Here is a 15590-nt window from a genome sequence, read left to right as displayed (position 1 = left end):
GAATAGAGAAGAAGAGTTATTAAATCTTCTTTAAATGTTTGATAGAATTCGCCTGTGAAGTCATCTGGTCCTAGACTTTTGTTTATTGGGAGTTTTTTCATTACTGATTCAGTTTCTTTGCTGATTATTGGTCTGTTCAAACTTTCTGTTTCTTCCTGTTTCAATTTTGGTAGTTAATATAGTTTCTAGGAATTTATCTACTTCACATATAGTTTTTCATAATATTACCTTTAATTGTTTGTATTTCTGTGGTTTTGGTGGTTATTTCTCCTATTTCATTTGTGATTTCATTTACTTGGGTCCTTTATGTTTTTTTCTTGATAAGTCTGGCTAAGGGTTTATCAATTTTATTGATTTTTTTTCAAAGAACCAGCTCCTGGTATCATTGATCTATTCTAATCGTTTTTTGTTTTTTGTTTTTAGTTTCTATATCATTTATATCTGCTATGATCTTTATTATTTCTTTCCTTCTGCTGGTGCTAGGTTTTGTTTACTGTTCTTTTTCTAGCTCCTTTAGGTGTAAGCTTAGGTTTTTTTATTTGAGTTTTTTCTTACTCTTTGAGGTAGACCTGTATTGCTATATACTTCCCTCTTAGAACTGCTTTTGCTGCATCCCAAAGGTTTTGGACTGTTACATTTTCATTTTAATATGTTTCTATGTACGTTTTCATTTCTTCCTTTATTTCCTGGTTGACTCATTCTTTGTTTAGTTGCATGTTATTTAACCTCCCAGGATTCTGTGGTCTTTCCAGATTGTGGTTGACTTCTAGTTTCATAGTGTTGTAGTCAGAAAATATGCATGGTAGAACTACAGTCTTGAATTTGTAGAGGCTTGTTTTGTGGGCTCATATATGATCTATTCTGGAGAATTTTTTGTGTGCACTTGAAAAAAATGTGTATTCTTCTGTTTTAGGATGAAATGTTCTGAATATGTCTGTTAAAATCCATCTGTTCCAGTGTGTTACTCAAATCCACTGTTTCCTTGTTGATTTTCTGCTTGGATGATCTGTCCATCAATGTTAAGTGGGGTATTAAAGTTCCCTACTGCTATTATATTATATGGATTTTATCAATTAGTTCCTTTATGTTTGTTATAAACTTGTGGTATTTGAGTGCTCCTATGTTGGGTACATAAAAAATTACAGTTGTCCTGTCCTTGTTAGATTGTCCCCTTTATTATTATAGAGTGTCCTTCTTTGTCTCTTGTTACAGCTTTGTTTTAAAGTCTTTTATCTGACTCCTGGGTGGCTCAGTCAGTTAAACATCTGATTCTTGGTTTTGGGTCAGGTCATGATCTCAGGGTTGTGAGATTGAGCCCTACATTGGGTTCTGTACTGAGCATGGAGCCTGCTTAAGATTCTCACTCTCCCTCTCCTTCTGCCCCTCCCCTCACTCAATGCACCCAGTCTCTCTCTCTGTCATTCAAATAAGTAAAGAATCTTTAAAGTCTTTCATCTGATGTAAGTATTGCTACTCTGGCTTTCTTTGACATCCATTTCTTTTGCATGATAGATATTTCCTCATCCCCTCATTTTCAATCTGGTGGTATCTTTAGTTCTAAAATGAGTCTCTGGTAGGCAGCATATAGATGGGTCCTTTTTTTTTTTAATCCACTCTGTCACCCTGTGTCTTTTGATTGGAGGATTTTATCCATTTATAAAGTAATTATTAATAGATTACATTAATTATCCATTTATTCCTTGTTTAGTGGTTGTTTCTGAGAATTGTCTCTGATGCCCTCTTGTCTTTCTTTCATGTTCTGCTGATTTCTTTTAGTGTTATATTTGGATTTCTTTCTCTTTATTCTTAGCATATTTATTAGTGGTTTTTGATACATGGTTACCATTAGGTTTGCATACAACATCTTCTGCATATAGCAGTATATATATTAGGTTGACAGGCATTTAAATTTGAACCCATTTTTTTCTCTTCTCCCCATGTTGTAGTTACATGTTATTATATTTTATATCCTTTTTTATGAGTTCCTTGACTGACTTCTTTTACAGAAATACTGTTCCTGTTTTTGCATTTCTTACCTCTATACTGTCACTTTTTATCTCTCCTTTCCACTCAAAGAGTCTCCTTTAATACCTCTTGCAGGGCTGGTTTAGTGATCGTGAACTCTTTCTTTTAGTTTTTGTTTGTCTGGGAAACTCTTTATCTTCCTTCTATTCTGAATGGTAATCTTGCAGGATAGAGTATTCTTGGCTGCAGATTTTTCCCATTCAGCACTTTGAATATATCATGCCACTCTCCCCTGGCTTGCAAAGTTTCTGTTGAAAATCTCCGGCTAGCTTTATGGGTTTTCCTGTGTAAGTTACTGACTCCTTTTTGTCTTGCTGCTTTTAATTTTTTTTCATTGTCACTGTATCTTGCCAATTTAAATATGTCTTAGTGTGAATCTGCTTTTGTTATTTTGATGGGAGTTCTCTGTGCCTCTTGGGAACATTCCATCCCTAGATTAGGGATGTTTTCAAATATTTTTTCTTCAAATAAATTTTCTGCCTCCTTTTCTCTCTTTTTCTGGGACCCCTATAATACAAATGTATTATATTTGATGAAGTCACTGAGTTCCCTAGGTGTATTCTCATTTTGCATAATTCTTTTATCTCTCTTTTGTTGAGCTTGATTACTTTCCATTACTCTATGTTATAGGTCACTGATTTGTTCCCTTGCTTCTTCCATCCCGCTATTCATTACATCAAACCTGTTTCTCATTTCATTTAGTGAACTGTTTGTCTCTGCTATGTTGTTCCTTATCTCTATGTTAAGGGTCTCATTCATATCTTCCATTCTTTTCTCCAGTCCAGTGTGTATCCTTGTGATCGTTGCTTTAAATTCTCTCTCAGGCATATTACTTACATCTGTTTTGCTTAGATCTCTGGCTGTGGCCTTGTCTTATTCCTTCATTTGGGATGGGTAAATGCCTGTCTCCTCATTTTGTCCGTTCCTGTGTGTTAAGAAAGTCAGCTCTGCCTTCTGTTCTTGAAAGTCATGACTTTATGAAGAAGAGGTTCTAGAATGCCCTGCAGTGCAGTATCCCCTGTTTCCCAGAACCGGCACTTCAGAAGAGTATCCTATGTGTTGCTTATGCCCTGCTGTTGAGTCTGAAGTCACTTTTCTTTTCAGTGCAGTCATCTGCCCTGTCTCTCTAGGCTGTGCTTGCTCCCTAAGGTGTCAGTGGGATCCAGGCAGGCTAGTCCTGAGGGGTTGTGCCCACTGGGGAACTTGTGAGGGTGATGGTGGTGGTAGTGCAATTTTCACTGGGCCACTAGTTCTGTGATGAATCTCCCAAAGTGCTGCAGGGCCTGCATGCTGGGGTGGCCAGTGGAGTGAGGCTGGGTGTGGGTGGGCCTGGTGCATGACCGTGGAGCATGCTGCACACAGTGGCTGGGTGGGGCATATACACTAACAAAATCTGTCTCTAGCCTAGGGTCAAGGCTAGCAGGCTTGCAAGTGGGCCAGTCACCTGGAGAACTTTTGGGGTATTGTGCCTTGCTAGCTGATTAGGTAGCATCTGTGTAGCACTGCCTCCTGCAGCTTTGGGGGGGCGGGTGTGGAGAGGTGGAAAAGGCACACCTGCCAACTCCTTTGTTTTTGGAGAAGTCCGCTAACATCTTCCACAATCAGTATGAACAGATATGTCTCCCGTTTGTCCCCTGTATTGTGCAAATTGCCATTTTTATGTTGCCTCTTGGCTCAGGCTTCTGTCTCTTTAAGGGTGTTGACTTAGCTTTCACTCACCCTTCTGGCTTTCTCAGTGCTAAGCCAGCCAATTTCTAAAGCTCCAGGCCCCAAGTCCCACTGGTTTAAAAAACTTAGGGAATTCAGTCCCGTTTTTGAATCCAAACATTGTGGGGATCAGCCTTCCCACATGTGAGCTCCCTGATGCGAGGGCCCATTTCCCTGCCATCTCCACATGCCATCTCCCTCCCTCCTGCAGGCAGCCTACTTCCACCCTTCTGAACCTCCTAACCTTTCAGATCCAGCTGCTTCTGTTTATTTAGTTGTGGACTCTGTTCTTCCAGTCTTCAGATTGTTCTCCAGTTTATTGACTTGGATGTGGTTGGTATCTAGTTGTAAATGTAGGGACAGAGAGAGCTCAGGGTCCTTCTACTCTACTATTGTTCCCCAGACTGCAAATCTCTTTTAGGTTATTCTGTATGGATGTCACTGAGTTTCTTGGATGTGTAGATTCTTATCTTTCATCAAATTGGGACATTTTGAGCTGTTATTCCTTCAAGTATTATTTATGCTGCTTTCTCTGTCTCTTCTCTCCCCCCGGGAGCCCATAACACATATGTTGATAACGTCCCACAGGTCTCATAGGCTCTGTTCATTTTTCTTCATGTTTTTCCTTTCTGTTCCTCAAACTGGATAATTTCCATTGTCCTGTCTTGAAGTTCACTAATTCTTTTGTCTGAACCCATCTAGTGAATTTTTCATTTCAGCTTTTATATGTTTCAGCTCCAGAGTTTCTATTTAGTTCCTTTCACTACTTTCTGTCTCTGTATTGATAGTCTCTTTTTGGTGAGAAATTGTTCTCCTGGGTTCCTTCAGTTCTTTGTCCATGGTATCCATTAGCTTTTTGAGCATATTTAAGACATTTAGTCTTTCTCTAGAGAGTCCAACGTCTGGGTTTCATGAAGGCCAGTTTCTCTTGATTTCTTTTTTCCTACAAATGGGCCATACTTTCCAGTTTCTTTGCATGCCTTCCAATTTTTTGTTAAACTGTTCATTTTGAAATTACAGTGTGATAACTCTGGAAATTAAATTATCCTCCCACCCCAGAGTTTGCTGTTATTGATTGTTGAGGTCTCTTTAGTGCCTTTTCCAAACTGTTTTTGCAAAAAGTGTATTTCTTGTCACATACAGTCTCTGAGATCTCTGTTCTGTTGTCTCAGATCAGCTAGTAACCAACAGATTTCCTTAAACAACTGGAGCCAAAAAGACCAAATAATAATAACTAAATTACAAAAAAAAAAAAAAAGAAAGAAAGAAAAGGAAAAAACACCTTTCCCAATCTTTGTAGATTGGCTCTGAGCAGGGGTACTTCTTAATGGTAAGCCAGGCCATCTATCACTCTGCCTTAGCCTTCACCTGTTTCTTGGACAGATCTCAAAGAGCAGCCAGAATTGTAAGCCTAGAGTTCTCTCATATCTTTCCTGGGCATACATCTAGCCCTGGGAACGTGCAGTACGCTCTCGATTCCCTGGTATATGTGACATCCCTTCAAAGAATCTTCTTCCTCAACCTCCTCCTTTCTGGGGTTTGGATCTATCTCCTGTATACTCCATCTACCATCCTATGTACTAGATGACTATGGGTAACATATGTCTTCAGATGCTTTTATCAGAGGCCACCCCAAAAGCCACTTTCTAAGGTGGGCAAAACAAAAGTCAGCCTCTGACCAAAATGGGTCAAAATACACAACCACAGGTTGTTGAGAACAAGGTCCATGTTGCTTCCCTTGGCACCAACAATCCACACTAGGAACACAAGTTGCCATCCCCAAAGCCTCTGCCCAAGCTATGGAATAGAGGTTTGTAGGTAGGTAAGGAAAATGCTTTCTTAGTGAAATTTAGCAGCCTCTTTCTTCAGTAAGTATCCCCCTGGTTGCTGTAAGGTTTTTATTAGATTCCAGAATTCTGAAAAATTGATTCTGTTTTTGCCAGCTTAATGATTGCTTCAGTGGAAGGACTAATTCTTAGAGCTCCCTGTTCTGCCATTTCTCACTCCTCAACCCTAATGTTTTTGGTTTAAGCAGCTTAAAACAACAAATATTACTATCCTATATAGCTTGCTAGGGTCAGGAATCAGCTTGCATCCTAACTGGGTGCTTCTGGCTCAAGGTCCCCCACAAGTTTGCATTCAAACAAGTTAGCCAGGGCTGTAGTCATCTCAAGGCTCAACTGGGACTGATTAACTCACTTCTAAACTCAAGTCACATAGTTGTTGGAAGACCTCACTTCACACTGGCTGCTGGCACAGGAGATTCAGTTCCTCACCACATGGACCTCTGCATAGTACTGATCACACAATGGCCTGGTTTCCCCAGAGCAACAGCTCCATGAGAGAAAGACCTCTCTCCAGTGTTTTAATTGTTTTATTTGGGGGAGGGGAGCTGCTTTTGGTGCTCTTTTTCCAACTCTGAGACAATTGTACTCTTATTGAGTGAGAGAGAAATTTTGAACCGAGTAATTTCTTAGTAGAGAGGAGTTGGTTTGCCTTTCCTCAGAGACGTCATACATGTGTCACTCAGCCATAGAGATGGAACCAAGAGACCTCAAGGAACTTCATATAGCCTAGGAGTGGAGCAGCAACCCTTCCAGTTGACCTCTTATCCCTCCCTCTCTCAGACTCCTGCCCTTCCTCACTCAGAAAGCCGTGAAAATAAGCTTTCTGGACATCCAGGACCTTAAAGATGACACTAGAAACTACTTTCCCATTGTGTCCCCTTGTAGGTGTGTTTGGTGGTTTGTTTTATGGAGAAATGTGTCCTTTTTGGTTAAAAAACCATATGTGTGTGAGAGGTGAAGTGAATGCTTGTTCTAGAAGGCATTGCAGTAGCACAGAGGACTGCAAATGTGTGTAGAACAATGTGTACTCTCAAGTAGCTTATCGTATAGAGGAGGAAATAGGACAAGGCATTGGTGAAAAATAGATTACCAGGCAGCATTTGTGTCTCAGAACAGTGGCTGCCATAGTACTGATAAGGCAGATGCTGACATAAGGCAGGAGGAAAATATGGAAGTGGCTAGGAAAGAAAGTGAAAGATCTTTATGATTGTATTTGTTTTTCAGATCTGGTAGCATATTTCACAACATGATAATTTTTGAGAACTTTTGATGTCCTGCTTATAGAACCGAAGCTTCCTTCATCAATAATCAGACAGTTTCATTCTCCTTTATTTAATTGCTTGCTGCCATACAGAAAGACAATTAGCATCCACATTTTTTTTAATTTGAAAAAGTAAATTAGGTTCATGTTCACAATTTTATATCCACTGTTCTAATATCATTTCAGTATTTACTGAGGGCTTCATAAAATGAATTACCCATTAGGTCATAATAAGAATAGTAATGCAAGCTCAATTTGCTAGCTGCCATTTGTGCTTAGAGATGATAATGCTATGGGTGTTCTTTTGTTTGAATGGATGCATCTGGAAGACAAGGTTAGGGGTAATCAGAGTGTCAGCCTCTTGTAAGATGACCTTTCCTGGACAAATGCATCTCTCCTCTAACGAATGATACAGGCAGGTGTTAAATATCCCAGGTGAGGGTAGTTCTGCATCTTCTCTTAGGTTATGAATGGAATTAGAAATAGAAGAAAGTGTATGTCCAATTTTTTGTTTACATTATTCAGATCTTAAGCATGCTTGCTGTGGACTGAAGTTTAACCCAAATGTAACAAGAGTGAGTTTGCTTCTGGAAAACTGACCCTATATCCTAAAATACAGTGAAATCAGAGCAACCTATAGTCATTTTTATACATAGGAATTAAACTGTGGACTTTTCTTTTTGTATAATTTCGACTTGTAGTTATAAATTCACATCTACTCTAGTTTTACAGTTATTTCAACTGGGGCCTTACATTTTATTTTTCCCCTTCCAAATTGTAATCCATATTACCTCCTCTATTAATGTTTCCAGTTTGAGTATGTTTTTTTCTTCCTTGTTGGGTACAGTTAAACTGTGTTTTCATTTTTTTTTAATAAAAAGTGAATTCTGAATTTTCGTTTAATTTTCCTTCCCTAGACAATTAAATCCCACACAGAAACAGATGAGAAACAAACAGAGAGCCGTACCATCACTCCACCTGCTGCACCCAAACCAAAACGGGAGGAGAACCCTCAGGTAGGCTTAGACCTCCAAAGGAATGGGTCAGCCTATAAGATGTGACTTATTCTTATAAATCGGGGGGAAGGGGATACTTAACTCTGAATTTCTTGATTTTCCTTTTCTTGTGCTTCCTCACTATTCAATAATATATTGCCAAGTCAGTTTGGCCTAAGGCAGATTAAGAGTGTGACCTGGAGTGAGTATTCATGAGCTGGCATATAGGCATTTCATGAAATGTTACAAATTTGAAATGTAAGATTAATGATCATTTTCCCAGATATCCCATTACATTCCACATGATAATTATGTTTTGTTTGTTTCAGCCAACATTTCTAAGAAGTCCATCCTGTTGACTCAGCTAAGGGCTATTTATGTTATAGGTTATTGTTATTATATGTGCATTTTTGTTACTACCATTGCATTGCACCAGATTCCCAAATGAATCATTAGCCCAAAAGTTGTTCATTGAAGCATAAAAGTAGGGATGAAAATAGTAACATCTATACTACAACTTAGGATAGAATTACAAACTTATGAAGCAAACAGGACTGGTACAAATACAGAATGTGAATTTGTGTGTCCCCCCTTAGACGAGAATTTTTTAGTTTGGCTTTCGCATAAGCAGCTCTAAAAGGAAAATGTGGACAGGTAGTTAATATGATGATGAAGATCTGAAAGTTGGATTTTATTAGACCAGCAATTTGTTTCTTTCTGCCTTCAGTGCATTCTTTTTAATGAAACCATGTCAAATAGTGGCATGAAGCCATCAAAACTTCATGTCATTTTTTTTAAAGCAGTGACTTGTTAAGTTAAACCAGCTCATGTTTTTCTTTTTCCTTTTTCTTTCTTTCTTTCTTTCTTTTTTTTTATTTATTCATGAGAGACACAGAGAGAGAGGCAGAGTAGGCAGAGGGAGAAGTAGGCTCCATGTAGTCCATGTAGGGAGCCCGATGTGGGACTCAATCCCGGGACTCTGGGATCACTCCCTGAGCCAAAGTCAGATGCTCAACCACTGAGCCACCCAGGTATCCCTAGCCCATGTTTTTCCAAAACAAATACAAATTATAATTCTTTCTGATATGAAATGGATTCATTTTAATTTATCTTCAAAGAAGGGACCAAAACTTGAACCAGAAAGAGGTACCAGTATTGCAGATCGCTGAGGAACTAATGAAGTCATCCACAAAATTACCAGAGGAAACCAAAGGATATCTTATATTGGTGGCCCAGTGTGGGCAAGCAAGTACTGCTACCTGTAGGGTGGTGTATATTTCACTTTCTAATTGGGCAAAATCACTGCCATAAAGAAAATAAATTAGTTTTTGGTACATATGTGATGCATAGATGAGGCAAAAGTTCTTGACAACTCTTTATTCTCCTTATCACTAAAAGACTATTCCAGAGAAGAGGAGATTTTTTTTTTCATTTAATAATTGTTTTGTGAGCTCAGTCTAGACTGGCAAAGATGTGTTGGATGTAACTGGCCAAGAAGAGTACTGTCACTTGATTAAAAGAAGGTGCATCTGAATGTCAGTCCACACACTGCTTTATAAACAGAAAAGATTTAGTAGACAGCCTTCTAATCTTGATTAAGTTGTGGAGAATAGGGGATCCCTGGGTGGCTCAGTGGTTTAGCGCCTGCCTTTGGCCCAGGGCACGATCCTGGAGTCCTGGGATCGAGTCCCGCGTCAGGCTCCTGGCATGGAGCCTGTTTCTCCCTCTGCCTGTGTCTCTGCCTCTCTCTCTCTCTCTCTCTCTCTCTCTCTCTCTGTCTATCATGAATAAATAAATAAAATCTTAAAAAAAAAAAAAGTTGTAGAGAATAGTGAAAGTAGGAATATAATTAATTGGCAGTCACAAAATATATGCCATTTCAATGTGCAGTATGGCAGCAAGTCTAAGAGTAAGAGTGCCTTTTCTTACTAAAGTACCCTGGCTGTCAGGAGGATGGGCTCCTACCTAAGTTTTTGAAATAAGAAATAAAATAAAAACATTTATTCAGAACTTTGAGGATACCAGAAAAGGACACTTCTGTGTTCTCAAGTGGCTTGTTCAGGGACTGTTTCTTTCCAAAACACTCAGTATCTTAAATAGTGTGACCCTATCACTTCAGGCCAAAATATCATAGTATTGGGGACACCTGGGTGGCTCAGCAGTTGAGCATCTGCCTTTGGCTCAGGGCATGATCCCCGAGTCCTGGGATCAAGTCCCACATCGGGCTTCCTGCATGGAGCCTGCTTCTCCCTCTGCCTGTGTCTCTGCCTCCCTCTCTCTCTGTGTCTCTCATGAGAAATAAATAAATCTTTAAAAAAAATATATCATAGTAAAGAAAAAAAAAATATATATATATATCATAGTATTGAATGTTGAGGGTAAGCTGTCAAGATTTTTTTTTTTTTCTGTCAGGATTTTTAAAGACCAGACAGTGATATAAACAATTCTGCAAGAATACATCTGCTAATAATTGATGATGTTCCTTATTATCAGAGAAATTGATGATCCATTATTTGGCATATTTAGCAACCACATGCAAATGAGAACATACTTTCCAGACCACGTGCAACCACAGAGCAAAACAGGAATCAGTTTGTTGCTGTCTCCAACTTTAAGCATCTAATGTTCCAACTTTGGGGTTCAGTATTCTAATCAGTTTAACTTATGATGGAGCCCTGAGAGTGGTCTCCAAAGAGAGATTGCTCCATAATTTTTAGGTCCATGTTTGATTTAAAAATCATAGAATTAAACAGAACTATCTGCTGTTATTCTTTTTTTTTTTTGGTATCATTATTTAATCTATTACAAATTTGTCAAATTCTTCTTGAATGCCATTCACATTTCTACATTTTGTCCATGGTACCATGAGACTGTCCAGTGTCTTACTGAAATTACTGAAATTAAGATACTTTATTTCTAGTCCCTACCACAGTGCCAGACATAGTCTGGCACACTGCAGGTACTCAGGTGAGACTTATATTAAAAGATATATCATAGCATTTCAGGACCACTAAGTGTATTCTGAAACATTTTACGCATTCTCTGCTTCCATGTTCTTGCCTCTAAAAAGGGGTGCCTGGGTGGCTCAGATGGTTAAGGCATCTATTTTCAGCTCAGGTCATGATCCCAGGGTCCTGCTGTTATTCTTAAAACTCACTTAGTTCTGAGTTAGCATTGTCCAGTCATTGGTAGTAAAAATGTAAGAAATCATGACCCGTTATGACAAATGAAAAACTTAGAATTTGAAGCTTGTTGTATGGGAGGCTCTTTGCAACCCTCTGCATGTTTTTTGAGTGTGAAATTCTTTTTCCTGTAAGAGGATTTTTCTGGGGAAAAAAAAAAAAAAAAACCTAGGCCACTCAAAGATGCTGATTTCTTTCATTGAGAAAGTAGAAGATACAGGCCCCAATCCTTCTCTTTTAATCACTGTAAGTCCAGAAAGCCTCCAGAGTGGCTCTGAAAGATGTCTCTTCTTTGGTCAGCTGAAGCTGACCTTCAAGCAACCAGCCTGTTGGATTTGCTTTGCCAGGGAGTCTAACTAGGATCATCCCATTGGCTTTGTGAGAACACAAACTGAAGTACATTCTTGTTTCTCTGGCACAGAAACTTGCCTTCATGGTGTCTCTAGGATTGGTAACACATGACCATCTAGAAGGTAAGAGAAGATATTCATGGTGCTACCTTGCTTCTGGTCCAGAGTTTTGTTCTTGAAAATGGTGTTGAACTTATTGCTAGACTGTAAAACACTGGAATGCCCATAGAACACCAGAATGCCAGCTAGTATGGACTTTGTTTCCTTTGGACTCAAACTTGTCTTTCCTCTGTTTAACATTCATCTCCTCCCCTTCCTGTTGTCATCCACACTGCTGTCCAGGGGAGACTCCCCAGTTGCCTGGACTAAACTGATTTCCATTCACTTTAGAGGAACTCTTTTTATTTTTCCCCTGACAGCACAAAGTATCAAATGCCCCTCTAACAAGTCTGTGTCTGTATTTCTCAATCACTCTGGGTTATCAGAATCTTAAGAACAGTTATAAAGCTATACCTGTCCTAGTTATTTAACTCCAGAATTGTGAACTATGGTTACTCAGTCTAGGTCTGTGGATAAAGTTCATCCACACCTATATTCTAGTAACCTGAAAAGAGAGGGGGACAGCTCTTTTATACGTATTGTCAGCTCTTGGTCACAGAGAGCTACCCTGTGAAAAAAGCATCGTCTTGCTTTCTGAGAGGTGAGAATAGATGGGCCGTCATATTTGCTCCCAGCGGTGTGCTTGCCTCTGCTGAGGCTGCAGGGGAAAAAAGAGATATGCCCCCATTTCCACCTTGTCATGGGAAAAGCAAAAGATAAACAATGAAGTTCCATTTTTGTGGTTCTCTGTTCCTTCCTTCTAATTCAAACCTTTTACTTTCCCAAGAAATCCAAAGCAAGAGGCAAGAGCGCAAAAGAAGAACAACAGCAAATCCAGTATACAGTGGAGCAGTCTTCGAGCCAGAGGTATTCCTGGTCAGAACTTGGCCCTTCCCTCACTATTCTAGGTTTATTTATGATTTTCATCTCTTTCCATTTGAAAACCTATGGAAGAACAGTACCTTAATTATATTTGGCCAGCTTTGCGAAATGATGGTTTTTTTTTGTCTGGCTAATCATACTGTTTCATTTTTATTATTCACTGCTTTCCCCTTAGTTTTTTCCCTAAGTTTGAGCAAATACAAACCTACCTTAAAAATTTAAGTCCTCTTGGCTTCAACAGAGCTGTCATCTGAAGCAGAGGCAGACCTCTCTGGAATATCATATTCTCTCAGAGCCAAGTATATATAATAAATCCCATTAGCACTGAGACCTTGAGGTGACTGGCACTCACTCATTGGCATGTTGACAGGCATGCTGTGCTTGGTCTATAGCTTGTGCCAATATTCGTAGTAACCGTGCTATTCAACTAGTTAACCTTTCCTTCTTCAATCCTCAAAGCGCAAGAAGAGTGCAGTCACATACCTGAACAGTACCATGCATCCTGGGACCCGGAAGAGAGGTGAGTACTTTTTTGTAGCTCTCCCTTGCTGTTGCTTCTGCTTTCTATGTCGTGTTTCTCCCCCCTCCTTTCTCCCATTGTCCTAGAGCCTAACTCCTAAATCCCTTGAAAATAGTTTTGTTGTTGCTGTTTTGTGAAAATAGAGGGAGAAGAGAGTGAGATTTCTTATTAGAGTCCTGTATACTGAATCACAAGCTGCTTTGCCTCAGATTCTGGCAAAGCTGACTCAAGAAAATGGCTTACTACAGCAGTTCTGCCCCAGGCCCACCAGGCTGTCCGTGAATAGCACAGTGAACAGAACATTGTGTGAAAGGAAGCATTTTAGCATCATTGAGCAGAACAGAGCACTGCTGTTGCCAAGGTGTTCTTAAGTAGTGTCTGAGTCGTCCTGCTGCCAGAGAAACCAGAGCGCGACTCAAGTTTCTGTGAGCTGCAGACTTTCCAGGAATGAGAGAGGTAGCCACACTGAGAACTTAGAATCTATGGAGTTGAAGGTATCTCCAGCTAGGGAAGAGAAGAAGGTCATTGTCAAAACAGGCTCCCTGAAATAGAAGTTCTGAAGAGTACCATCACCATATTTTGGGCCTCCCCAGGTGGGTGGTGCACCTTACTTGTGGGCGGGTCAGAGGCAGCAGCCCTCCATGCAGGACTGAGTAGGTCTTAATAGCTCTGAATTTGAGCTCATGAACAAGGTTCTGAAATTGTTCTTTGATGTCAGTAATACATCCCAGGGTCCCTTTCTCCACATGATAATGTGTCCCTGAATTATAGTTCCAGGCTAGAAAGGTTGCAGAGTGAGTGGAGTAGCATAATAATTTTTGCATAAGCACACACTGTCTCAGAGCTATTGGAAGCCTAGGAGGTCATCCTGACCCTTTTCTTTTGTCTACTTTAGGCAGGGCTGCACCCGTACCATTACTACCTCCTCACCTGAAAGAGATAGCATAACCACCCTCAGTGATCCATCTAATGTTTCATTAGCCCTGTCCTTTAAGTAGTCAAAAATATTTCCTTGGGAAACCCTGAGTCATTGCTTCCTATTGATTCCTGGGCCACAGTAACCAGTGTCATGGGTTATTTTTTGTTTTATTTTTGGTAATTTTTAGTAACCTCTGACCCAGTTCTCAGAAAGGAGTCCCCAGTCATAAGCCACAGTTAATTTGTCTGCTGGTGGGGAGTATTTGCTAAGAGGACAGGGGTTGAATGAGCCAGAAAGACCTTGGCATCAGTGCCAAGGTCAGAGGATGAAAGCCTATATCTACAATGCCTAGGATGTACCTTCTGCGGGTAAACAAAGAGCATTCATCTTTCACATCCCCTTTTGGCAGCACTAAATTCCCCAGAAAAGACAAACCTGTATGATCTGTCTTTGTACCGCAGACATTGCCAGTTTAACACAGGTAATATTTGTGTAATGTCTGACAGAATCATGACTCTGTGCATAATCCTGATATAAATTATAACTGTTGGCAAAGTTGTGATCTCTGTACCATTTACCAGTGCTCGTAGGCAGTTGTGTGCCTCTCTGGCTTTTATTTTTTCCCTTTGGTATGCTGGATATATACTTTTGATCACTGAAAGCTTAGAAGCTTTAATCCTGGCTCTTCTAACAAGGACCCTGGCTTGGATGTATCATAAGGCAGGAGTGGTTGACCAATCTTGCCATGCCCATCAGGGTCCATTTATAGATTCTCTGTACCATGAGGCTTGATTCCCAGGGCTCTTGCTCCAATCAGCCCTTCAGCAGTGTTGCTGATGGCAGGGCCTTTTTGGAGATTTTGTAGCAGACCCTAGTCCTTAGACATGTAGTTCACTAGAGTGTGACAGAAGTGGGGAGACAGTTCTTTTTTTTTTTTTTTTTTAAAGATTTTATTTATTCATGAGAGACACGGAGAGAAAGAGGCAGAGACACAGACAGAGGGAGAAGCAGGCTCCATGCAGGGAGCCCGATGCGGGACTTGATCCCGGGACTCTGGGATCACGCCCTGGGCCGAAGGCAGACACTCAACCCCTGAGCCACCCAGATATCCTGGGGAGACAGTTCTTGAACAGCGGGGAGGGTCTCTGACTCTAGACATACTGAAAATCATTGTTAAGCTCAGAACATCTTTTTAGCTCTTAGGTTCCAGCTAGTCCCAGAACATATTTCTCACCAGCTCTATCGGCAAGGGATAAGAATAGTTAACTTGAATTTTGCCTCCTCGGTTTGCCTTTCTCCATGCTCACAAGCAGTGAAACGACCAATATATAGATAGAGAAAAGGAAAAACAGAAATCCTAAATAAATCCATTTGTGGGAACTGGGAATTATTGATTGTAAGGATGATGGTTACAGAGAAACCTTAGAGAACAACATGTAGAAGTGGAAAAATAAACTCTTTTTTTTTTTTTTTTTTTTTTTTGGAAAAATAAACTCTATTCCTAGCTGTGGCCCCCCCTTGAGCTTTGACATCTTAATTTCATGCTAGAAGTCTCAAATTGTAATAATCCAGGAGCATCACCAGAATCCACCCAAGGCAAGGCCCTTTAACATGACGTAGCCCTCCTGTCATTCTCCAAGGCTGTCTTATCCTCCTTTCTTTTGAGACTCGTGTAGTTGTTTCTAATGACATTTAAATCTTTGCTTTTCTTCCTCTCTTTGGGACTGTTGTATTAACCTTCTGTCTGCTACCTCACTTCCTTTTCCATGCTAGCCAATGAGGAACACTGGCCAAAGGTATGTA

General features: G+C 40.0%; 1 protein-coding gene across 26 annotated transcripts in view; it reads left to right on the top strand.

Annotated features, from left to right (window-relative positions):
* Window positions 1-15590, top strand: part of PHF21A (PHD finger protein 21A) — a 193720-nt gene that overhangs the window by 166857 nt on the left and 11273 nt on the right. For 22 of the 26 annotated variants that reach the window (XM_072790574.1, XM_072790569.1, XM_072790573.1 and 19 more), the window contains 4 exons: window positions 7758-7856; window positions 11439-11490; window positions 12254-12333; window positions 12808-12868. In XM_072790574.1, the coding sequence (XP_072646675.1) occupies window positions 7758-7856; window positions 11439-11490; window positions 12254-12333; window positions 12808-12868 (292 nt within the window). Of the gene's footprint in view, window positions 1-7757; window positions 7857-11438; window positions 11491-12253; window positions 12334-12807; window positions 12869-15560; window positions 15584-15590 lie in introns of all 26 variants that reach the window. The other 4 variants (XM_072790577.1, XM_072790578.1, XM_072790576.1 and 1 more) reach the window with 1 other exon arrangement.

The sequence above is a fragment of the Canis lupus genome, chromosome 21 (genome assembly GCF_048164855.1).
Source record: "Canis lupus baileyi chromosome 21, mCanLup2.hap1, whole genome shotgun sequence".
NCBI lineage: Eukaryota > Metazoa > Chordata > Mammalia > Carnivora > Canidae > Canis > Canis lupus.
The sequence above is the reverse complement of the archived record's forward strand: the minus strand, read 5'-3'. Positions and strand labels throughout refer to the sequence as shown.